Source organism: Pseudophryne corroboree, chromosome 9 (genome assembly GCF_028390025.1).
Source record: "Pseudophryne corroboree isolate aPseCor3 chromosome 9, aPseCor3.hap2, whole genome shotgun sequence".
Taxonomy (NCBI): domain Eukaryota; kingdom Metazoa; phylum Chordata; class Amphibia; order Anura; family Myobatrachidae; genus Pseudophryne; species Pseudophryne corroboree.
In genome coordinates, this window is record NC_086452.1 from 1935245 (window position 1) to 1960915 (window position 25671).

Below are 25671 nucleotides of genomic sequence, written 5' to 3' on the forward strand. Positions count from 1 at the left end.
TCTGCCCCCGTGGCCGAATTGCCACATATTTGTCGGCTAATTGGGCAGCCATTTTTAAGCTGGGTGGCTCCCGATCTAGCACCCACTCCTTCACTTCTTGGGCGCACCTGCGGTAGAACTGCTCCCTGCAGATCAGGTCGATCAGTGCGTCCCATGTAGTGGCTTCAGAATCCTTCACCCACTTCACCACGTACTGCCGCAGCTGGGTGGCGAACTGCTCATGGGTGCTGCTAGGATTCTTGGGCAAGTCTCTGAACTTCTTCCTGTAAGACTCTGGAGTGATGAAGAATCGCTGGAGGAGGGCCTTCGCGACTTCGTCGTAGTTCCCACAGTCCTCCGTGGCCACTCCTCGATAGGCCTCCAAGGCCTCTCCATGCAGAGTGGGCACAAGGTGTCTCACCCACTCTGACTTGGGTAGATCGTGTAGTTTACAAGTCCTTTCAAAAACTTGCAAATGTCCATCAATGTCCCCATCACTGTCTGCAAACTTGGCAAACTGTATACGTCCTGATCTGTGTACAATAGCTGACAACGGCTCCCGGGGTACCACGGCCTGTGGTGCCCGCTCATCACGCCACATCTGGATGATGATCAAGCGCTCTTGCTCTGTTGCCCTTTCCCCCAATTCCGCTAGCCGATCTGCTAGGGTATCCGGGCCGCCCCTCCTGGGACGTTGGGATCCTGGCCCTGCTAGGGATTGCTGGGAAACATTGCTGCTGTGAGAGAGGGCGGGACTTGTGGTTCTCACCGGTTCCTTACGAAGGTCCACTGTTGGGCCGTCCTCTGCGATGCTGACGCCGTCAGTGCTTTCCACCTCCGCCCGATGAGACTCCTCCACGCTCCTGAGCGCCGCCTTCATGACGCTTCTGGACGCGTTGGAAGGGATATCCACACCCTTCCCCTGGCATACGATCTCCAGATCCTCCTTGGACATTCCGCTGAATTCCGCCATCTTGTGCGTTCTCCTGCGCTGCAGTTACTCCTCTCCTGAGTAACTCGGCTTCTCCAATCGGGTGATGAAAAGCCGCCTGGGAATATCCCACCACTATGCCACCAATTTCTGTGACAGGACGGTACCGTACGGAAGCACTCGCCGCTTGCCGCGTCCCGTCGACTGCGCACAGATTGGAAAGTCAAGCCGCACGAGGCCTGACCACATAGGGGATTCCTGCTTACCGTCAGTAACCGCCTGTTACTGACTCCACCCACTGCGCTGTGGGCGGGTTCTCGCTGCCACCACCAAACTCCTAACCTGCCGTGGCGTTTGGAACCACGGTTCTGCTCTGTATGTGCCGACGCACTGCTTTACCACAGCTGTGTGGTGCTGACGAATCCCCACTAGCCACTTGCTAGGCCTCTACCGGTAGCTGGCGGAAGGCGGAGCTTGGAGACGCTAGGTGCTTCCCTAGACAGCCGGAGGACGGGGCTAGGTTTGGCCTAACCCTGTTGGTCACAAGATGAAGCAGTCTTCTTGAGGCAAAGGTGTTTATTGCTCAATGATAACCTTTAAAAAGGCTCTTCCCTATTGCTAGGGGCAACAGCATACAATTAGATGTTTTCAGCAGAAGAAGATGTTACAATACACACTCCTATGGGCCAACTGCCCTTCTTTTATCCCTCTCCAAGACCCCTTACCACAGGGGGTAAGCCCGCCCTGTGGTGCACAACCAATCAATGTTTACCCATGAGCTGTGCATGCTCTGGTCTCATGCACACCTAACATTGTTCCCTATGGACAGTGGGGAGTGGTCGGTCTCCTTGGACTCTCCCATCTGGGAGAGTCAGGATACTCCCCGGTGCCGTTCAGTCTGGCTGGGGGGAAGTTTTTCCCTCCTAAACTGACTTCCAGAAACCTGCCCGGGACCCCTCTCACTGCCTGCAGCCTGAATTTGGGCTCCAGAGCTGGGCAGCCTGGCTCCCCGGTCCAGGTTTCTTGGCACTACGGCTGATCTCCATGGAGCTCCAAGAAACCACTCAGCTTGTTTCATAGCTAAGCTGCTTCTCTCTCTCCCTGTGCCTCTTGGAAATGTGAGGCTGGATGGGAAAACATTCAGTTTTTGGGGAAAAGGTCTGGGAGAATCCATCAGCCTGCACAGCTATGGATTCCCCCCTCCTGGGACACACAATCAAGTAAGTGCAATTTATCCTTAAATACATTACATTTTAAATCACACTGTACATTTCCCTTTAAATATACACTGAGCCTGTGCCTTGCACAGACTCTACATACTCAGGCACTGCAGTGCCTTACAACACACTGTATGTCATTATTTTACACAATGTTTCGGTCTGTAACTACTGTGTACTAGCCCTGCAGCCTGGCTGCTAGGGCTCTCTGTGTGCTGGAGGTATGGGGCTGGCTTCCCCCACCCTCCAGCCTGTCTGCCTGCCACTGGGGTCCAGGGAGCTGGCTCTCCCTGTCCCCCCAGTGTGGCACTACTTTTGTGGCCCCGCCGCACGCAGCGGCGCACCCCCCTGTACTGAAGCCCGGCGGCCCGGGACACTTGTCCCGGCCGCCGTGACTCTGGCTCTCTTGCAGCGCTGAGGCGCCGGGAGCGTAGCTCCCGGACCCCAGCGCTCATCAGCCTGCTTGCCAACCTAATTCCCCCCACACCGCTAGGGAGCCGGCTAGCCCGGTCCCCCGTGAGCGGTGCTGACTTGTGGCCTCGCTGCAGCGTCCGGCGGGGAGCCGGGCTGCAGCGCACCCCCCTCGCCGGCTAGCAGCGCGGGACGTCCGTCCCGGCTGCTGCGGCTGGCCACCCGTGCTGGGCTGAGGCGCTGGGAGCAGAGCTCCCGGCCCCCAGCGGCGGCTCTCACAGAGAGCACTGCAGCGGGAGCCGAGCTCCCAGCCGCAGCGCTCACCCTTCTCCCCGGCGCGCACACTCCAGTGCGCCCGGGGCTACACTGACCGCTGCCGGGAGCGGAGCTCCCGGACTCCGGCGGTCAACGGCTGCCTTCTCTCCCCCGGCGCGCACACACTGCTGAGCGCGCCGGGGGGCTGTCCTCCCTGCCGTGGTCTCCGGAGGGGTCCGGGACCACGGCACATTTTAAAAATACAGGATTTAAACATTTTTTTTTATAACACACGGCGCCTAGCGCCCATTACTTTTTAAATATGGCGCCAAGCGCCCATTGTCCTGTAGAATGGCGCCGGGCACTAGGGGTTAACCCCTTCAGTGCCGCAGGCGGCCATTCTCCTCGTGGCTGGGGTCCCTCAGGCCACACTGTTAATATAGGCTCAATAGCCTATTATACCCTGCATAATCACAGGCAGGTCACAATCCAGTTAATATAAACTCTGCCTGCAGTTAATTCTGTATTAACATTCCTATAGATATGGCAGCCTGCTATTCTTCCCCTTGCAGCCGCGCTGTAATCAGCCAGGTTTCCCCCCCCCCCCCCCCCTCTCTGTACTCCCTGTAGCGCTGTCTTAGCGGTGAGCCGGGAAGCTCATTGCAGGGAGGCGAGGGACACATTTCAGAGCAGCGGAGATCGGCTGGCCGGGGCGCGTAGCTGTCGCTAGCCGAGCTGCGGCGGGTCTCCCCCTGAGCGCTGCACTTTCAATACAGCGCTGACGGAGCGCCTGGCGGGAGGACGGAGCGCCTGGGGCGGGCGGCCGGAGCGGGCAGACGGAGCGCTGGACGGAGCGGCTATTATGAGCGGCAGTGAGCGGGCGCATCCAACGGACCCCACACAGCGGGGCGGCAGCCTGCGCTGACCGCCCCGTTTCCCCAGCATACCTTTTGTAGGAGGTCTGCGACGGGCTTCTAAGCTCAGAGTTCTCCGGTCATAGCTGCGACGGGGCTTCTATGTGTAAGCTCCGTCCAGCTCATGTTCACTCGTTCATGGCTGCGACGGGGCTTCTTTCTGTAAGCTCCGTCCAGCTCTTCTGCCATCTGATCACTCCTTCATGGCTGCGACGGGGCTTCTATGTGTAAGCTCCGTCCAGCTGTTGAAGGAGCAGTGGGCTGCCTGTGGCTGTGAGGGTGCTCTTTGTGAGGACCGACACGCCATGCGCTGCCCGTGCAGCGGCACTATCCCGGACCCATGTTTTTCCAGAAACTGGGAAGGGATGTGCTATAGTAAAAAGGAAAAAGGAAAAATGAAAAATTAATAAAATCTTCCACAAAGTGTGGGAAGTTCCCACAAGCCTTGTTAGTGCTGTGAGCACAGAAAAAACACTGAGGTCGTACACTGAGGTACTCTGGGATATGGAGGGGTGGAGAGTTCTAAATTTAAATATTCAGTGCCTTTGTTTCTGCTAAGCCGTCCATATCCCAAGAGTACTCCAGTGACCCCTAGTGGATGAAAAAGAAATCCTGGCTTTTGGCGACAGACGTATCTTCTGGTGCATGTGAAGATGCGATCCGGACCATTTGTCCAACAGATCCAGCTGGAAGGGCCTTGCATGAAACCTTCCGTAATGCAGAGCCTCATAAGAGGCTTCCATCTTCCCCAGAAGGCGAATGCATAGATGCACCAATATCCGGGCTGGTTTAGAACATCCTGCACCTTCGACTGGATTACCAATGCCTTTTCCAACAGAAGGCATACCTTCTGTTCCTCCGTATCCAGGAACGGAAGCCCCCATGTTGGTTCCAGGTGGGATTTTGTTAGGTTCAGAATCCATCCGTGATCCTGGAGTAGTCAGGTTGAGAGGGCAATGCTGTCCAACAACCTCTCCCTGGATGGTGCTTTAATCAGCAGGTCATCCAGATACGGCATTATGTTCACTCCTTGCTTGCGGAGGAGAAACATCATCTCTGCCATTACCTTGGTGAACACCCTCGGTGCCGTGGAGAGGCCAAATGGCAGGGCCTGAAACTGGTAGTGACAGTCCTGTAGTGCAAATCGTGGATAAGCCTGATGAGGCGGCCAAATCGGAATATGAAGGTACGCATCCTTGATGTCCAGAGACACTAGAAATTCCCCCTCCTCCAGACCTGAGATCAACGCTCTCAGAGACTCCATCTTGAACTCGAACACCTTTAAGTACGGGTTCAGTGACTTGAGGTTTAAAATGGTCCTTACCGAACCATCCGGTTTCGGTACCACAAACAGGTTGGAGTAATAACCTTTGTTTTGTAGTTGAAGTGGAACTGGGACAATGACCTGAGTTTGTATCAGTTTCTGAATTGCTGGCTGCAAAGTCAGACCTGCTTCTGAAGAAACTGGTAAGCCTGATTTGAGGAATCTGTGATGTGGGAGTTCTTGAAACTCCAGTCTGTAGCCCTGGGTGATAAGGCCTTTGACCCAGGGATCCAGGCAAGATGTCCAAATGTGACTGAAATAACGTAACTGGGCTCCCACCTGCCTGTCCTCCAGGCACTGTGGACCACTGTCATGCTGAAGGCTTTGAGGAAGCAGACCAGGAGGTCTGTTCTTGAGAACCTGCAGCTGCCGGCAACCCGCTAACCGGGACGCCGGCCATCTACTCACCACTCTTCTTACGTCTGGCTCTGTTACGGGTGGCGGCGTGCGGCGGGTCTGTATGCTCGCCGTGATGGGGCTTGCGAATAGATCCCTCAGGAGCTATGTCCTGTCAGTGGAGAACGGGACCATTAACCTATAGGAGGTTGGGCAGTCCCACCCCCCAAGTCCCATGAAGCAGACAGGCTGGTGCCAATAACTCCTGCCTGAAACTAACAAACAGAAAAATAAATGCAGAAAACTCATCAGGAGCTTCCCTAAGCGTGATTGGCTCCTCCGGGTACATTTTCTAAACGGAGTCTGGTAGGGGCTTAGAGGGAGGAGCCAGCGCACACTATTGATTTCTTAAAGTGCCAAGGCTCCTAGTGGACCCATCTATACCCCCACTGTACTAATGTGGACCCCAGTATCTACATCCTCTAACTGTGGGGAACAGCACAGATTAGGGCCTCAAAGATTGTATCAGTCGTCAAACATTTCCCCAGGGTGACGCATCTGAAGTGGAACCCTCTCAGGATTGGAAATGACTGACCGCATACATTTCTCAGTGCGATGGCTGCTGCATGGTTCTGGCCCCCACCGCCAGCAGCGAATAGCAGAGAGGCGCCTTACCTGCTCCAGCCGTTCCAGGCACGGCTGGGCTCGCTGCTGTGTGCGTCAGAGCCAGCCAGGAATACTGATCAAGTTGCCAGCGCTCCAGCTGCCAGAACAGGGGAAATGGTCGCCGACAGCTCAGTCTCCATCATGGAAGAAAAGAGAAGAGCGTTGTATTGGGATTTACCCACATCTCACATGAGAGACAGTCTAAGGGATGAGAAGGAAAAGCATCTGTCTCTTCCTTACTAGTAGTGATGTCTCACAAACGTCAGCTTCTTCAGTGTGTAATACACCACACTACCGGCATGGATCAAAGCTCCCGCACCACTAGTATTAACGGGTTCTTCCTCAGACACGAGGACAGATCTGGCCTAGAAACTAGCTGGCCTTCATCCACTATATGAGGATAGATCAGATGGCTGAAAGCTATTGGGAGCCAGCGTTTCTGAGTCCAAGAAACTGAAACAGGATCTACACCTAAGCTAAACTTTCTGCTGGAAATGACAAAGCCTGCACCCATATAGCTTCATCAAAAATACTAAGGTAAAGTAAATTGCTTTCTTGGGGCAAAGTTACAGTACCTGCACCTTACAGTCACCCCAACTGGCGCCTGATGAGATTACGTATTTGCTGCAAACAGCTTAGACAGCGAACTAGAGAGAGAGAATGAGAGAGACGGAGAAAGACCAGGGGGGGAGAGACAGGGTGGTAGAGAGACAGGGGGGGGGGGGCAGAGGGGGGGGCAGAGGGGGGGGCAGAGGGGGGAGCGGGGGAGGGGAGAGGCAGGTGAACCGAATGACACTATTTGCATTGCTGCTCTCTCTCAGCAGCTGTCAGATCTCCCTGTAAGTCAGCCATAAAGCGATAGGAAGGCTGGCTGAGCCTTCCCATACCACTGACCTGCGAATCCTCCCACCGGATAAGGTATCCCCCCTCCAGTGGTGTCGGGAAGTGAGCGCGGCTTTATAATTGAAGCTTCCCTCTGTATCGCAGTCCAAGCGGATATGCAATTATGGGATCTGGGTAATCTACCAGTGGCGGTAATTGCCGGCACAGACCTTGATAACCCTGAGGGGCAGCCAATTCCAGAACCAGGAAGTTCATTGTAATAAAATGAAGGAGATGATAAATGCTGCGGTCTGGATCTGACAGAACTTAAAAATGACTGTGTTGGTGTTAACCAATCAAGGCACAGAGGGGGAGGAGCCTGAGCTGCATTTAATTCCGTTACTCTAGTCACCTACTTACCAGTGCCTATGATGAAATAAGAGAGTGCCCCCTACTTACCATCATCATATAGTCCTTTAAGCTTTCCTACAAAGGGTCTTTCTTCATCCTCACTTTCAATCAACACAAAGTCGCCAGGAGATATTGTCGCTTCACCGCCATTCCATCTCATTACAAGCCCCCTAAAACAAGATCACACGGAGCTGGATCACAGTCCCCAGATAAGATCACTCCTAATCCCCACCTTCACAATGTAAGATCCTAACTCATGATCCATCAGCACCTGCCTCCTTCCAGTGCCACTGCCTGCTCCCCCATACGCTGGGTACAGGTCACTGAGAGCTGCTGTGTCTTCCCCTGCACTATCCTTACCCCCAGTGCTCCTGTCTCCCCTCAGTGACACTGGCTGCTCCCCCATACGCTGGGTACAGGGTCACTGAGAGCTGATGTGTCTTCCCCTGCACTATCCTTACCCCCAGTGCTCCTGTCTCCCCTCAGTGACACTGGCTGCTCCCCCATACGCTGGGTACAGGGTCACTGAGAGCTGATGTGTCTTCCCCTGCACTATCCTTACCCCCAGTGCTCCTGTCTCCCCCTCAGTGACACTGGCTGCTCCCCCATACGCTGGGTACAGAGTCACTGAGAGCTGCTGTGTCTTCCCCTGTACTATCCTTACCCCCAGTGCTCCAGTCTCCCCCTCAGTGACACTGGCTGCTCCCCCATATGCTGGGTACAGGTCACTGAGAGCTGCTGTGTCTTCCCCTGTACTATCCTTATCCCCAGTGCTCCTGTCTCCCCCTCAGTGACACTGGCTGCTCCCCCATACGCTGGGTACAGGGTCACTGAGAGCTGATGTGTCTTCCCCTGCACTATCCTTACCCCCAGTGCTCCTGTCTCCCCTCAGTGACACTGGCTGCTCCCCCATACGCTGGGTACAGGGTCACTGAGAGCTGATGTGTCTTCCCCTGCACTATCCTTACCCCCAGTGCTCCTGTCTCCCCCTCAGTGACACTGGCTGCTCCCCCATACGCTGGGTACAGAGTCACTGAGAGCTGCTGTGTCTTCCCCTGTACTATCCTTACCCCCAGTGCTCCTGTCTCCCCCTCAGTGACACTGGCTGCTCCCCCATACGCTGGGTACAGAGTCACTGAGAGCTGCTGTGTTTTCCCCTGTACTATCCTTACCCCCAGTGCTCCTGTCTCCCCCTCAGTGCCACTACCTGCTCCCCCATACGCTGGGTACAGAGTCACTGAGAGCTGCTGTGTCTTCCCCTGCACTATCCTTACCCCCAGTGCTCCTGTCTCCTCTCAGTGACACTGGCTGCTCCCCCATACGCTGGGTACAGGTCACTGAGAGCTGATGTGTCTTCCCCTGCACTATCCTTACCCCCAGTGCTCCTGTCTCCCCTCAGTGACACTGGCTGCTCCCCCATACGCTGGATACAGGGTCACTGAGAGCTGCTGTGTCTTCCCCTGCACTATCCTTACCCCCAGTGCTCCTGTCTCCCCTCAGTGACACTGGCTGCTCCCCCATACGCTGGGTACAGGTCACGGAGAGCTGCTGTGTCTTCCCCTGCACTATCCTTACCCCCAGTGCTCCTGTCTCCCCTCAGTGACACTGGCTGCTCCCCCATACGCTGGGTACAGGGTCACTGAGAGCTGATGTGTCTTCCCCTGCACTATCCTTACCCCCAGTGCTCCTGTCTCCCCTCAGTGACACTGGCTGCTCCCCCATACGCTGGGTACAGGTCACTGAGAGCTGCTGTGTCTTCCCCTGCACTATCCTTACCCCCAGTGCTCCTGTCTCCCCTCAGTGACACTGGCTGCTCCCCCATACGCTGGGTACAGGTCACTGAGAGCTGCTGTGTCTTCCCCTGTACTATCCTTACCCCCAGTGCTCCTGTCTCCCCCTCAGTGACACTGGCTGCTCCCCCATACGCTGGGTACAGGGTCACTGAGAGCTGATGTGTCTTCCCCTGCACTATCCTTACCCCCAGTGCTCCTGTCTCCCCTCAGTGACACTGGCTGCTCCCCCATACGCTGGGTACAGGGTCACTGAGAGCTGATGTGTCTTCCCCTGCACTATCCTTACCCCCAGTGCTCCTGTCTCCCCCTCAGTGACACTGGCTGCTCCCCCATACGCTGGGTACAGAGTCACTGAGGGCTGCTGTGTCTTCCCCTGTACTATCCTTACCCCCAGTGCTCCTGTCTCCCCCTCAGTGACACTGGCTGCTCCCCCATACGCTGGGTACAGAGTCACTGAGAGCTGCTATGTCTTCCCCTGTACTATCCTTACCCCCAGTGCTCCTGTCTCCCCCTCAGTGCCACTACCTGCTCCCCCATACGCTGGGTACAGAGTCACTGAGAGCTGCTGTGTCTTCCCCTGCACTATCCTTACCCCCAGTGCTCCTGTCTCCTCTCAGTGACACTGGCTGCTCCTCCATACGCTGGGTACAGGTCACTGAGAGCTGCTGTGTCTTCCCCTGCACTATCCTTACCCCCAGTGCTCCTGTCTCCTCTCAGTGACACTGGCTGCTCCCCCATACGCTGGGTACAGGTCACTGAGAGCTGCTGTACCTTCCCCTGCACTATCCTTACCCCCAGTGCTCCTGTCTCCCCCCTCAGTGACACTGGCTGCTCCCCCATACGCTGGGTACAGGTCACTGAGAGCTGCTGTGTCTTCCCCTGCACTATCCTTACCCCCAGTGCTCCTGTCTCCCCTCAGTGACACTGGCTGCTCCTCCATACGCTGGGTACAGGTCACTGAGAGCTGCTGTGTCTTCCCCTGCACTATCCTTACCCCCAGTGCTCCTGTCTCCCCTCAGTGACACTGGCTGATCCTCCATACGCTGGGTACAGAGTCACTGAGAGCTGCTGTGTCTTCCCCTGCACTATCCTTACCCCCAGTGCTCCTGTCTCCCCTCAGTGACACTGGCTGCTCCTCCATACGCTGGGTACAGGTCACTGAGAGCTGCTGTGTCTTCCCCTGCACTATCCTTACCCCCAGTGCTCCTGTCTCCCCTCAGTGACACTGGCTGCTCCCCCATACGCTGGGTACAGGTCACTGAGATCTGCTGTGTCTTCCCCTGCACTATCCTTACCCCCAGTGCTCCTGTCTCCTCTCCGTGACACTGGCTGCTCCTCCATACGCTGGGTACAGGTCACTGAGAGCTGCTGTGTCTTCCCCTGCACTATCCTTACCCCCAGTGCTCCTGTCTCCCCTCAGTGACACTGGCTGCTCCCCCATACGCTGGGTACAGTCACTGAGAGCTGCTGTGTCTTCCCCTGCACTATCCTTACCCCCAGTGCTCCTGTCTCCCCTCAGTGACACTGGCTGCTCCTCCATACGCTGGGTACAGGTCACTGAGAGCTGCTGTGTCTTCCCCTGCACTATCCTTACCCCCAGTGCTCCTGTCTCCTCTCAGTGACAATGGCTGCTCCCCCATACGCTGGGTACAGGTCACTGAGAGCTGCTGTACCTTCCCCTGCACTATCCTTACCCCCAGTGCTCCTGTCTCCCCCCTCAGTGACACTGGCTGCTCCCCCATACGCTGGGTACAGGTCACTGAGAGCTGCTGTGTCTTCCCCTGCACTATCCTTACCCCCAGTGCTCCTGTCTCCCCTCAGTGACACTGGCTGCTCCTCCATACGCTGGGTACAGGTCACTGAGAGCTGCTGTGTCTTCCCCTGCACTATCCTTACCCCCAGTGCTCCTGTCTCCCCTCAGTGACACTGGCTGATCCTCCATACGCTGGGTACAGAGTCACTGAGAGCTGCTGTGTCTTCCCCTGCACTATCCTTACCCCCAGTGCTCCTGTCTCCCCTCAGTGACACTGGCTGCTCCTCCATACGCTGGGTACAGGTCACTGAGAGCTGCTGTGTCTTCCCCTGCACTATCCTTACCCCCAGTGCTCCTGTCTCCCCTCAGTGACACTGGCTGCTCCCCCATACGCTGGGTACAGGTCACTGAGAGCTGATGTGTCTTCCCCTGCACTATCCTTACCCCCAGTGCTCCTGTCTCCCCTCAGTGACACTGGCTGCTCCCCCATACGCTGGGTACAGGGTCACTGAGAGCTGCTGTGTCTTCCCCTGCACTATCCTTACCCCCAGTGCTCCTGTCTCCCCTCAGTGACACTGGCTGCTCCCCCATACGCTGGGTACAGGGTCACTGAGAGCTGCTGTATCTTCCCCTGCACTATCCTTACCCCCAGTGCTCCTGTCTCCTCTCAGTGACACTGGCTGCTCCCCCATACGCTGGGTACAGGTCACTGAGAGCTGCTGTACCTTCCCCTGCACTATCCTTACCCCCAGTGCTCCTGTCTCCTCTCAGTGACACTGGCTGCTCCCCCATACGCTGGGTACAGGGTCACTGAGAGCTGCTGTGTCTTCCCCTGCACTATCCTTACCCCCAGTGCTCCTGTCTCCCCTCAGTGACACTGGCTGCTCCCCCATACGCTGGGTACAGGTCACTGAGAGCTGCTGTGTCTTCCCCTGCACTATCCTTACCCCCAGTGCTCCTGTCTCCCCTCAGTGACACTGGCTGCTCCCCCATACGCTGGGTACAGGTCACTGAGAGCTGCTGTGTCTTCCCCTGCACTATCCTTACCCCCAGTGCTCCTGTCTCCCCTCAGTAGTGACACTGGCTGCTCCCCCATACGCTGGGTATAGGGTCACTGGGAGCTGTGGTGTCTTCCCTTGCACTACTCTGGTCTCCTCCCTATCAGTGACTGACGCTGCAGCTTGTAAATACGCTGTCACTGAGCGCCGTCATGCCTGTCCTACCCTTTCCACTGTACTTGTGACTTTTCTGTGGTTTTATTGCAATATTTGTATTTATGCTTTGTATTCTCACTGTTGTGCATGCTAGTAATATGGTGTACTTTTTGTATTTTAAATGTTAACCATTGCACTGCGTACACCTTGTGGCACATAAAAGATGATAATCATTCTTCCAAACAACACTGAATGCTGCTGACAGCAACCTTTCCTACTGCTCAATATGCATCTCCGTAGTATTCCAGTCCTCATGTCAGACACGAGCCAATCACAAATGAGCAACTGTTCCCCACAGTATAAGCACGCCTATATCCTGATTTTATCTCTGCTCTTCTAAACATTCCAATTACATGACTAGCTAAAGTATCCCTGTCCACTGCAAAGATAAGAGACATACCCTTAACTCTTTCTTCCAGGTCCATAGGATCCACAGGGATGACCTTTGTGTATGATGGAGAGCAGGATCAGGCAGCAAAACAGTTAAGCTTTCAGCTCCCAAAATGCACTGGTCCTTCTCCCTTATACCCCGCCCGCAGCTCAGGCTCCTCAGTTTTGTTAACAATCCCAAGGAATGAGCTGGAGAGAAGGAAGATCAGTACATACAGGAAACACTCTTACATAAAGAAGATGGAAACTGGTGACCAAGAGTAACCCATAGAAGCTAGGTGCGTCAGTGTGGGTGCCCTTTGGATCTTACGGACCTCAAAGATAGAGTTAACAAGGGTGAGTTTTACCATAACTCTTATTTTCTTCTTCAGGATCCACAGGCACCCATAGGGATGACCTTGGGGATGTCCCAAAGCATTTGAACTAGGGAGGGGACCCTCCTAAACTGAAAGGAGTACGTTGCACCTAAATGAGGCATCTTGAGATGACCACATGGCTGCCTTGCACAGTTCAGAAGACACACCATGACGGGCTGCCCACGAAGAACCCACAGAGCGAGGTCAGCCTGCGTGTAAGCCTGCAAGAGTCATGCAAAGCCATCTGGCCAAAGTTTGTTGGTAGCTGGCCAGCCCCGCTTGTGGAATCCATATAGGACACAGAGGTAATCCGTTTTTCTGAGGGAACAAATACAGTTCAAGTAGATTCGTAGCACACGGACCACATCCAGGGAGGCCTCACCTACCGAGACGTCCGGTGATTCGAAGGCCGGAACTATTAAGTCCTCATTAAGATGGAAGCTGGATACCACTTTGGGGAGAGAACCCTGTTTGATCCGTAGAACTGCTCTGTCGGGGAGCGGCAGAAAAGTGCTCCCAAGTCCGATACCCTTCTTGTCGAGGCTATAACCAAAACAAAGAGTCTTTGCAGTTAACCATTTGAGGACAAGAGAGTCTAGTGGTTCAAACGGTGACGTCTGTAATGAACGTAGAACTAGAGACAAATCCCACTGACCACCGGAGGGACAAAGGGAGGTTGAATCCGCAGTACCCCTTGAAGGAAGGTACGCACATCCAGCAACGGAGTAATCCGTTTCTGGAACCAGATGGACAGAGCCGAGACATGTAGTTTAAGAGAAGCCAGGCTAAGTCTGAGATCCAAACCTGCCTGGAGAAAGGCTTAGATTCTGGAAATCCAAAAAAACCAGAGGATAAAAGTGTCATTGAGCACACCAGTGGAGGTAAGCAGGCTTCCAGGCCCAGAGCGCTGTCTGAACAACCGAACGGGAGGACTCTTTAGACCTTAAGAGGGGTGACTCAAAAGCCATGCCGTCAAACACAGGCGAGCTAAGTCTGGGTGTAGATAGGGACCCTGAGACAAGAGGTCTGGTCGCAGAGGAAGTGGAAAGGGAATGTATATGAATAGATTGTGGTGATCCATGAACCAATATCACCAAGACCAGGCTGTAGCTACCAAGATCACAGCTTCCTGCTTGAATCTGTGAAGTACCCTGGGAAGGAGGGAGACCGGAGCTAAGAGGTACGCTAGATGGAAGGGTTATTTGACTGCCAGTGCATCCACGAAGGCTTCTTCGAGGTCTCTGTGCCTGGACCCGTACAATGGAAGCTTGCAGTTATGTCTTGGGGCCATGAGGTGCACTTCCGGAAGACTCCATTTGTCTACCAGATGTTGGAAGACTTCGGGATGTAAAGACCACTCTCCGGGCGTGCACATCCTGGCGACTGAGGAAGTCAGCCTCCCAGTTGAGGATACCCTGGATGAAGACTGTGGAGATGGCGTTCTGCCCATTTGAGAACGTGTGCCACTTCAGTCATTGCCGAGACACTGAGTGCCTCCCTGGTGATTGAGATAAGCCACTGCCATGGTGTTGTCTGACTGAACATGGACAAGACAATCCTGAAGAATGTCCTGAGCCACAGTGAGGGCCTTGTAGACAGCCTGAAGCTCCAGAACGTTGGTAAACTACTTTTGGTGGGAGTCCAGTGGCCCTGTAAGGTGCGACTTCTGTTGACTGATCCCAAACTGTGGAGGCTGGCGCCGGTGGTAAGCAGGACCCAATCCGGGATCCAGAATGGGCAACCCTTGTCCAGGTGGGAGGTTTGCAACCACAAGAGGGAGATCCGAACTTCTGGAGAGAGGACCATCGTCTGGGAATATTATCTGCTTGGGTTGGCCATTTCACCTGGATTGGATCAGACGTTTTAGGGGCCTGGAGTGGAACAGAGCATATTTCACAATGTCAAAGGTGGATACCATGGATCCCAAGGTCTGGATTGCGGAGTGAATGGACACCCTGCAATTGTGGAGGAAAACGCACACCCGTAGTTGCAGAGCCGCAAGCGTGTTCGGTGGCAGGAAGATTCTCCGCACATGAGCATCTAGAAGTGCTTCCAGATGTACCATCCGCTGAGAGGGGAATAGGGAAGACTTTTTCCAGTTGATTAGCCAACTGTGTCGCTGCAGTAAGACTATGGTTACCTGAAGATGGCGGTTGAGTACCTCCAAGAGTGTGCCAGAATCAGGTCGTCCAGGTAAGGGAGTACTCTGATCCCCTGACAAAGCTGAGCCTCCATGACAGCCATGAGCTTGGTAAAGACCCTCAGAGCTGTAGAAAGTCTAAAAGGCAGTACCTGAAATTGGAAATGTTGTAGGACAGCAAACCAAAGGTACTGCTGATGAGTGGATGCTATAGGTGCATGTAGGTAAGCGTCCTGGATGTCCAGAGAGACCATAAAGTCCCCGGGATGCATAGCTAGGACAATAGAACCATACAAAACCTGAACACTCCGAGACATTTGTTCAGTAACATGAGATTGAGAATGGGCCGATGGGACCCATTGGGTTTCTGAACTATGAAGAGTGATGTTGAGTAAAAGCCCTTGGCCCGCTGGGACAGAAATTATCACACCTGACTGTAGCAAGGAGTGAATAGAGATCCTAGGCTTTGCCGATGTCTGCGGGAGTGCTAGTGTGAAAGTACTGTTAGGGAGGTCGCCTCATGAAAAAGATGGCGTACCCGCGACCACTTCCTGCACCCAGGTGTGATTTGACGCCATTAGTGTGCAAACTGAAGAAGTTGTCCTCCCACCCTGGGATCTCCCATGAGTAGGCCCTGCCCCGTTAGGCTGAGGATTTTCTTCTCAGGTTTGGTGGCGGGCGTCTGACAGCCCAGGCCTGCTTGGTTTTGAGCTTAGAGGCTTTTCAGGAGTGCGACAGACGAGGAAAGGCTAGACCCTGGCCTTGCCTTGGGAGCAAAAGGAGGAAGAGCAGGCTAAGGGTGAGAAAGCTGTTTTAATTGCTGCAAGAGTAATGACAATCTTGTCCACCTCAGGTCCAAAAAGAATTTCCCCTGTAAAAGGGAGTGCTTCAAGATCTTCCTTAGAATATGCGCCAGCTTTCCATGAGAGAAGCCAAATAATGTGGCGGCCTACCACCAACGTAGCCGAAGCTTTGGATGCTAGTAGGGTAGTATCCGGAGCCGCATCCCCAATATAAAATGCTGCATCTCTGATATTTGCAATGAAGGAGAATTGCGCCCGTATAGCATCGGATGGGAAACTGTTCTCTAGGGCATCTGCCCAGCTCTCAATAGCCTTAACCACCCATGCAAGAAATAGCTCCTGTAAGAGAATATATGGATTTAGGACAAGCATCCAACTTGTCTATCCGTCATCTCCTGCAGGGAAGATGCTGTAGGGATAGGTAAGATCGCGCTCTTTACCAGACGTGTCACGTGGGAATCCACGGCCGGGGGATTGTCCCACTTAGTACAATGCACTGCTGGTAGAGTGTAAAAAGAACTCAGCCTTTTAGGGACATGGAACTTTTTGTTAGGAGCCTTCCATGCTTCACCCATGAGCTCAGTAAAGTGATCTGAGTGGGGGAATTCTGCCACCACTACCTTCTGACATATGCTTTAGGTGCTGGTTACTCATTCTCCAATTGAAGAGTAAATTTAACCACCCTCACTAAAGCAGCCACATTGAATTTAGACTGACCCCCCCCACCCCCCAGGAGGATTCAGCATCAGACAGAACTGCATTCTCTGCCTCAGCGGAGGATTCTTCAGAACTGGAAAGTGGCGTGACTGAGGATGGCACAGAAAGCTTAGCAGTTACTAGGCAAGGGTCCCTGGCCTGGCAATATATGGTGAAAAGCAGCAGAAGAGGCAGCCACACAGGCAGAGAACGTCCATCCATTGGGAAGGGACAGGCGTGACCGGTGTAGCCTGTTGTGGTAGCTGGTGGCGGAACTAGTGCTGAGGCTGTAATGCGGTCCACTATGTTTGCTAGCATTTGAGAAAACGAAGCCCAAGGGGGCTCTTGTGCTGGATATGGAGGGTCTGACTGGCCAGGAGGGGAACAAGAGGCACACTGACCATCTTGCAACACATCCTGCAGAGATAAGTCTGCTGAACAGGACCTGCAGGACACTAATGTAGGAGCCAGAGCCTGTTTAGTTCCCTTGCCTTTGCTAGACATAGCTGCTGGGAGAGTATCACACACAATATGGCACTGAGCAGTGTGTAACACAAAACAGTATGTGACATTGTGACTCCACAAATAGTGAAATGTGGAGTACAATGAACTCTGTACACACCAGGTATCGTAGGGTAACAGTGAGAAATAGGGAAAGCTATAATCTGACAAAGGCAAAAGCAGACAGCAGAGCTCGCACAAGTAACATACATTGCAGAACATATAACACTGTAAATGAGCACTAACACCAACTACTCAGTCTCAGTGGTTAGAGGACATAGCGCTGTATGACCTTACTCCTGATGGCGGTATACAGGGAGCCTGGACCCAGCGTGGCCGGAAACCTGTGCAGAGTGTGTGAAAATGGCTGCAATGTGTCTCAGAAGGGGAGGAGCAGCTCAGAGGCAGGGAGACCGATGTGGAATTGCACCCTGGGCTGGGGAGGGGGGTGGGGACACTGACCTCCCCTTGCTGACATAAGCCACCTGGTTCCCTGGCCTTTAAAAAAAAAAAAAAGTGTCCCCAGCGCCAGTACAGTAATGCCCTGGTGGTCTAGTGCAGTCCACGGCTGTGGCCTGGGTGCACATCAGCGCCTCCAGTCCGTTTCCCGGGACCGGAGTTATGGACTGACAAACACGCGGGTCACGCAAGCGGGAGCCCGCCTTAACTCCGCTTGCGGTCCGAGGCCGTTCGGTGAGCCCTGCTAGCTAGGGCTCCCAGTGCCCCGCTGTGGCTGGCGTTGGGGAAGCAGCACTGGCGTCCAGAGTACCGCCTAGCTCTTTTTACCCGTGTTAAATCTACAAAAACAAAAGCTTGGGCTGCTTAGAAGTACCACTACTGTTAAAACGGTGACCCAGCTCCTGCTGGCACCAAAAGAAAACTGGGGAGCCGGAGCGGTGGGTGGGGTATGAGGGAGAAGGAACTGAAAAGCTCAACTGTTTGGTGTCTGATCCTAGTCTCCACCATCTTACCCCAAGGTAATCCCTGTGGATGCCTATGGACCCTGAAGAAAAACGTGTCAAAATTGACACGCAGGAAATAAAGTCTGGCCACACAAAAAAAAAAAGTGGTAACATCCAAATGAAATATTAAAAAGGTTATCTAGTTACCCGTAGTGAAGATGCAAAACTTTTCTGTCCTTTATAACAGGTCTCCCATCCCAGCTGTACAGCCGGCGTCTTTTCATCTGCGTATAATACCGGGTCATTGTTTCTGCTGCAAACAAAAGTATTAGAAAACAAAGGAAAGCACACATTAGTAATACATTCTACAGTGCATCCGGAAAGTATTCACAGCGCTTCACTCTTTTCACATTTTGTTATGTTACAGCCTTATTCCAAAATGGAATAAATTCATTTTTGTCCTCAAAATTCTACACACAATACCCCATAATGACAACACGAAAAAAGTGGTTTTGAGATTTTTGCAAATGTATTAAAAATAAAAAAAAGCTAAGAAATCACGTGTCAGAGGATAGAAACCGCAGCTGTATATTTGCGGAGAAACACGTAAGGAACGCGGCTTTTACACTGGACTCTGCCTGATATATCTCCAGTGGACCCCTGTCATTACCGGACCCTAACTCCGCTGCTCTGCAATTAGCGGCTGACGGACGTGTAAGTGACGTGGCTGGGAGGTCAGCGTTGATTCTGCCCACTGTATTACCTGAAAAGCAGTGGTGTGAGCATTACGCTGTAGACAATACGGCAATAACACTCTTTATTGTTACATTGGCTGCAGCTGAATAATGGTGTGATACGACGACAGGAGCGCGGGCTCTAACAATAATGGCTGACTAACTTCTGAGAGTTTTTCAGGATCTGCCTCCAAAACAGCTACAGAATGCAATAAATTGGCTGCGCTTGGTTTGCAGCTTAAAGGAGTACTAACCCTATATAAAGAGGAGACTGTGCTTAAACGACTCCAAGTCCGGGTTCTCTCATATATGGAGATACAAAGGAAGTTTTTTTACACATAATATATATATATATATATATATATATATATATATATATATTTATTTTTTACCGCTGGAGCAATCAGAACATTGGTAACTCTTTTAAATCATTATATTTCATCTGTGTATATAATTTGATACGTTATTTTGTTTAAGCTGTAATAAATTTTAGACTATCTATGCACTCCCTGATAATTCTTTTATGTTGTGCTATTGTACAGGGTGAAGAGCGAGTCCGTTTTCCTGACAGAGACCGTTCTCTGTACATTAAGCAGTAAAGCTCGGACAACACCCAGTGAGGCCTCACTGGAGGACAGCCTCTGAGAGATGAAAGCCAAAACCACAATTTCTTCATTGACATGAAAACTTGAGACCACCTTTGTGAGGTAACCAGGTCTGGTCCGGAGGACAGCCCTATCCTGGGGAAAGATCAGGAATGGGGACTTGCATGAAAAAGTCCCTAAGACGATGCAATAGCCAGAATAAATAGCGTCTTTGCGGTAAGCCGTTTAAGGTCTACAGAGTCCAGAGGTTCATAAGGTGATCCCTGGATTGATCTAAGGACAGGATCCAAGGGGCAACCGGAGGGATAAAGGTTGTAATCTGTGTACGCCCTGGAGAAAGGTGCAAATGTCAGGAAGCAATCCTTTCCTGTAATCATATGTACAAGGTGGATACCTGCACCTTTAGGGAAGCCAGCCTCAAGCCCAGGTCCAATCCGGCTTGAAGAAAATAAGAATTTACTTACCGATAATTCTATTTCTCGTAGTCCGTAGTGGATGCTGGGGACTCCGTCAGGACCATGGGGAATAGCGGCTCCGCAGGAGACAGGGCACAAAAATAAAGCTTTAGGATTAGGTGGTGTGTACTGGCTCCTCCCCCTATGACCCCCCTCCAAGCCTCAGTTAGGATACTGTGCCCGGACGAGCGTACACAATAAGGAAGGATATTGAATCCCGGGTAAGGCTCATACCAGCCACACCAAGCACACCGTATAACTTGTGATCTGAACCCAGTTAACAGTATGACAAACGTAGGAGCCTCTGAACAGACGGCTCACAACAATAACAACCCAAATTTGTTTGTAACAATAACTATGTACAAGTATTGCAGACAATCCGCACTTGGGATGGGCGCCCAGCATCCACTACGGACTACGAGAAATAGAATTATCGGTAAGTAAATTCTTATTTTCTCTAACGTCCTAAGTGGATGCTGGGGACTCCGTCAGGACCATGGGGATTATACCAAAGCTCCCAAACGGGCGGGAGAGTGCGGATGACTCTGCAGCACCGAATGAGAGAACTCAAGGTCCTCCTCAGCCAGGGTATCAAATTTGTAGAATTTTGCAAACGTGTTTGCCCCTGACCAAGTAGCAGCTCGGCAGAGTTGTAATGCCGAGACCCCCCGGGCAGCCGCCCAGGATGAGCCCACTTTCCTTGTGGAATGGGCCTTGACAGATTTAGGTTGTGGCAAGCCTGCCACAGAATGTGCAAGTTGAATTGTGCTACAAATCCAACGAGCAATCGTCTGCTTAGAAGCAGGAGCACCCATCTTGTTGGGTGCATACAATATAAACAGTGAGTCAGACTTTCTGACTCCCGCCGTTCTTGAAATATATATTTTCAATGCCCGGACCACGTCCAACAACTTGGAATCCTCCAAATCGTTAGTAGCCGCAGGCACCACAATAGGCTGGTTCAGGTGAAACGCTGACACCACCTTAGGCAGAAAATGAGGACGCGTCCGCAGTTCTGCCCTGTCCGTATGGAAAATCAGATATGGGCTCTTATATGATAAAGCCGCCAATTCTGATACTCTCCTGGCTGAAGCCAGGGCCAGTAGCATGGTTACTTTCCATGTAAGATACTTCAACTCCACCGATTTGAGCGGCTCAAACCAATGGGATTTGAGAAAATCCAAGACTACATTAAGATCCCACGGTGCCACTGGGGGCACAACCGGGGGCTGTATATGTAGTACTCCTTTTACAAAAGTCTGGACTTCAGGAACTGAAGCCAATTCTTTCTGGAAGAAAATCGACAGGGCCGAAATTTGAACCTTAATGGACCCCAATTTGAGGCCCATAGACAATCCTGTTTGCAGGAAATGTAGGAATCGACCCAGTTGAAATTCCTCCGTGGGGGCCTTCCTGGCCTCACACCACGCAACATATTTTCTCCAAATGCGGTGATAATGTTGTGCAGTCACCTCCTTCCTGGCTTTTACCAGTGTAGGAATGACCTCTTCCGGAATGCCTTTTTCCCTTAGAATTCGGCGTTCAACCGCCATGCCGTCAAACGCAGCCGCGGTAAGTCTTGGAATAGACACGGTCCCTGCTGAAGCAGGTCCCGTCTTAGAGGTAGAGGCCACGGATCCTCCGTGAGCATCTCTTGAAGTTCCGGGTACCAAGTTCTTCTTGGCCAATCCGGAGCCACTAGTATCGTTCTTACTCCCTTTTGCCGTATAATTCTCAGTACTTTTGGTATGAGAGGCAGAGGAGGGAACACATACACTGACTGGAACACCCACGGTGTTACCAGAGCGTCCACAGCTATTGCCTGAGGGTCTCTTGACCTGGCGCAATACCTGTCCAGTTTTTTGTTGAGGCGGGACGCCATCATATCCACCATTGGTTTTTCCCAACGGTTCACAATCATGTGGAAGACTTCTGGATGAAGTCCCCACTCTCCCGGGTGTAGATCGTGTCTGCTGAGGAAGTCTGCTTCCCAGTTGTCCACTCCCGGAATGAATACTGCTGACAGTGCTATCACATGATCTTCCGCCCAGCGAAGAATCCTTGCAGCTTCTGCCATTGCTGTCCTGCTTCTTGTGCCGCCCTGTCTGTTTACGTGGGCGACTGCCGTGATGTTGTCCGACTGGATCAACACCGGCTGACCCTGAAGCAGGGGTTTGCCAGACTTAGAGCATTGTAAATCGCTCTTAGCTCCAGTATATTTATGTGAAGAGACATCTCCAGGCTTGACCATACTCCCTGGAAGTTTCTTCCCTGTGTGACCGCTCCCCAGCCTCTCAGACTGGCATCCGTGGTCACCAGGACCCAGTCCTGTATGCCGAATCTGCGGCCCTCTAACAGATGAGCACTCTGCAACCACCACAGAAGAGACACCCTTGTCCGTGGCGATAAGGTTATCCGCTGATGCATCTGCAGATGTGATCCGGACCATTTGTCCAGCAGATCCCACTGAAAAGTTCGTGCGTGGAATCTGCCGAATGGAATCGCTTCGTAAGAAGCCACCATCTTTCCCAGGACTCTTGTGCATTGATGCACAGACACTTTCCCTGGTTTTAGGAGGTTCCTGACAAGTTCGGATAACTCCCTGGCTTTCTCCTCCGGAAGAAACACCTTTTTCTGAACCGTGTCCAGAATCATTCCCAGGAACAGCAGACGTGTCGTCGGGGTCAACTGAGATTTTGGAAAATTCAAAATCCACCCGTGTTGTTGCAGCACTAGTCGGGTTAGTGCTACTCCGTCCTCCAGCTGTTCTCTGGACCTTGCCCTTATCAGGAGATCGTCCAAGTAAGGGATAATTAATACGCCTCTTCTTCGCAGAAGAATCATCATTTCGGCCATTACCTTGGTAAAGACCCGAGGTGCCGTGGACAATCCAAACGGCAGCGTCTGAAACTGATAATGACAGTTTTGCACCACGAACCTGAGGTACCCTTGATGTGAAGGGCAAATTGGGACATGCAGGTAAGCATCCTTTATGTCCAGGGACACCATAAAGTCCCCTTCTTCCAGATTCGCTATCACTGCTCTGAGTGACTCCATCTTGAACTTGAATTTTTGTATGTACATGTTCAAAGATTTCAGATTTAGAATAGGTCTTACCGAGCCGTCCGGCTTCGGTACCACAAATAGCGTGGAGTAATACCCCTTTCCCTGTTGTAGGAGGGGTACCTTGACTATCACCTGCTGAGAAAACAGCTTGTGAATGGCTTCCAATACCGTCGCCCTGTCTGAGGGAGACGTTGGCAAAGCAGACTTTAGGAACCTGCGAGGGGGAGACTTCTCGAATTCCAACCTGTAACCCTGAGATACTACCTGCAGGATCCAGGGGTCCACCTGTGAGCAAGCCCACTGCGCGCTGAAATTCCTGAGTCGACCCCCCACCGCTCCTGAGTCCGCTTGTAAGGCCCCAGCGTCATGCTGAGGGCTTTGCAGAACCCTGAGAGGGCTTCTGTTCCTGGGCAGGGGCTGCTTGCTGCCCTCTCTTACCCCTTCCTCTGCCCCGAGGCAGATATGACTGTCCTTTTGTCCGCTTGTTCTTATAGGACCGAAAGGACTGCGGCTGAAAAGACGGTGTCTTTTTCTGTTGGGAGGGGGTCTGAGGTAAAAAATAAGATTTTACTTACCGATAAATCTATTTCTCGTAGTCCGTAGTGGATGCTGGGACTCCGTAAGGACCATGGGGAATAGCGGCTCCGCAGGAGACAGGGCACAAAATAAAAGCTTGAGATATCAGGTGGTGTGCACTGGCTCCTCCCCCTATGACCCTCCTCCAAGCCAGTTAGGATACTGTGCCCGGACGAGCGTACATAATAAGGAAGGATATTGAATCCCGGGTAAGACTCATACCAGCCACACCAATCACACCGTACAACTCGTGATCTGAACCCAGTTAACAGTATGATAAATTTAAAGGAGCCTCTGAAAAGATGGCTCAACAATAATAACCCGAATTTTTTGTAACAATAACTATATACAAGTATTGCAGACAATCCGCACTAGGGATGGGCGCCCAGCATCCACTACGGACTACGAGAAATAGATTTATCGGTAAGTAAAATCTTATTTTCTCTAACGTCCTAAGTGGATGCTGGGACTCCGTAAGGACCATGGGGATTATACCAAAGCTCCCAAACGGGCGGGAGAGTGCGGATGACTCTGCAGCACCGAATGAGAGAACTCCAGGTCCTCCTCAGCCAGGGTATCAAATTTGTAGAATTTAGCAAACGTGTTTGCCCCTGACCAAGTAGCTGCTCGGCAAAGTTGTAAAGCCGAGACCCCTCGGGCAGCCGCCCAAGATGAGCCCACTTTCCTTGTGGAATGGGCTTTTACTGATTTTGGCTGTGGCAATCCTGCCACGGAATGTGCAAGCTGAATTGTACTACAAATCCAACGAGCAATCGTCTGCTTTGAAGCAGGAGCACCAAGCTTGTTGGGTGCATACAGGATAAACAGCGAGTCAGTTTTCCTGACTCCAGCCGTCCTGGAAACATATATTTTCAAGGCCCTGACAACGTCCAGCAACTTAGAGTCCTCTAAGTCCCTAGTAGCCGCAGGTACCACAATAGGTTGGTTCATGTGAAATGCAGAAACCACCTTAGGTAGAAATTGAGGACGAGTCCTCAATTCCGCCCTGTCAGAATGAAAATTTAGGTAAGGGCTTTTACATGATAAAGCCGCCAATTCTGACACACGGCTAGCTGAAGCCAAGGCCAACAGCATCGACACCTTCCACGTGAGATATTTTAAATCTACCGTAGACAATGGTTCAAACCAGTGTGATTTTAGAAATCTCAACACAACATTGAGATCCCAAGGTGCCACTGGAGGCACAAAAGGAGGCTGTATGTGCAGCACCCCTATCACAAATGTCTGAACTTCAGGTACTGAAGCCAGTTCTTTCCGGAAGAATATCGACAGGGCCGAAATTTGAACCTTAATGGACCCTAATTTTAGGCCCATAGACAGTCCTGTTTGCAGGAAATGCAAGAAACGACCCAGTTGAAATTCCTGTGTAGGGGCCTTCTTGGCCTCACACCACGCAACATATTTACGCCAAATGCGGTGATAATGTTTTGCGGTTACTTCCTTTCTGGCTTTTACCAGAGTAGGGATGACTTCTTCTGGAATGCCCTTGTCCTTCAGGATCCGGCGTTCAACCGCCATGCCGTCAAACGCAGCCGCGGTAAGTCTTGGAACAGACAAGGCCCCTGCAGTAGCAGGTCCTGTCTTAGAGGTAGAGGCCACGGTTCGTCCGTGAGCATCTCTTGAAGTTCCGGGTACCAAGACCTTCTTGGCCAATCCGGAACCACGAGTATAGTTCTTACTCCTCTCCTTCTTATGATTCTCAATACTTTCGGTATGAGGGGCAGAGGAGGGAATACATACACTGACTGGTACACCCACGGCGTTACCAGAGCGTCCACTGCTATTGCCTGAGGGTCCCTTGACCTGGCGCAATATCTGTCCAGTTTTTTGTTTAGACGTGACGCCATCATGTCCACCTTTGGTCTTTCCCAACGGTTTACAATTTGGTGGAAGACTTCTGGGTGAAGTCCCCACTCTCCCGGGTGAAGGTCGTGTCTGCTGAGGAAGTCTGCTTCCCAGTTGTCCACTCCCGGAATGAACACTGCTGACAGTGCTATCACATGATTTTCCGCCCAGCGAAGAATCCTTGCAGTTTCTGCCATTGCCCTCCTGCTTCTCGTGCCGCCCTGTCTGTTTATGTGGGCGACTGACGTGATGTTGTCCGACTGGATCAACACCGCCTGACCCTGAAGCAGAGGTTTTGCTTGAATTAAGGCATTGTAAATGGCCCCTAGTTCTAGAATGTTTATATGAAGAGATGTTTCCATGCTTGACCACAAGCCCTGGAAATTCCTTCCCTGTGTGACTGCTCCCCAGCCTCTCAGGCTGGCATCCGTGGTTACCAGGATCCAATCCTGAATGCCAAATCTGCGGCCCTCTAGTAGATGAGCCCTCTGAAGCCACCACAGGAGAGACACCCTTGTCCTTGGCGACAGGGTTATCCGTTGATGCATCTGAAGA

General features: G+C 52.3%; 1 protein-coding gene across 3 annotated transcripts in view; it reads right to left on the reverse strand.

Annotated features, from left to right (window-relative positions):
* ORC1 (origin recognition complex subunit 1) overlaps positions 1-25671 on the reverse strand; it is a 384523-nt gene that overhangs the window by 340918 nt on the left and 17934 nt on the right. For all 3 annotated transcript variants that reach the window (XM_063938885.1, XM_063938884.1, XM_063938886.1), the window contains exons 2-3: positions 18022-18127; positions 7315-7436 (exon numbers count right to left, since the gene is read on the reverse strand). In XM_063938885.1, the coding sequence (XP_063794955.1) occupies positions 7315-7436; positions 18022-18119 (220 nt within the window). In that variant the 5' untranslated portion in view covers positions 18120-18127. The remainder of the gene's footprint in view (positions 1-7314; positions 7437-18021; positions 18128-25671) is intronic.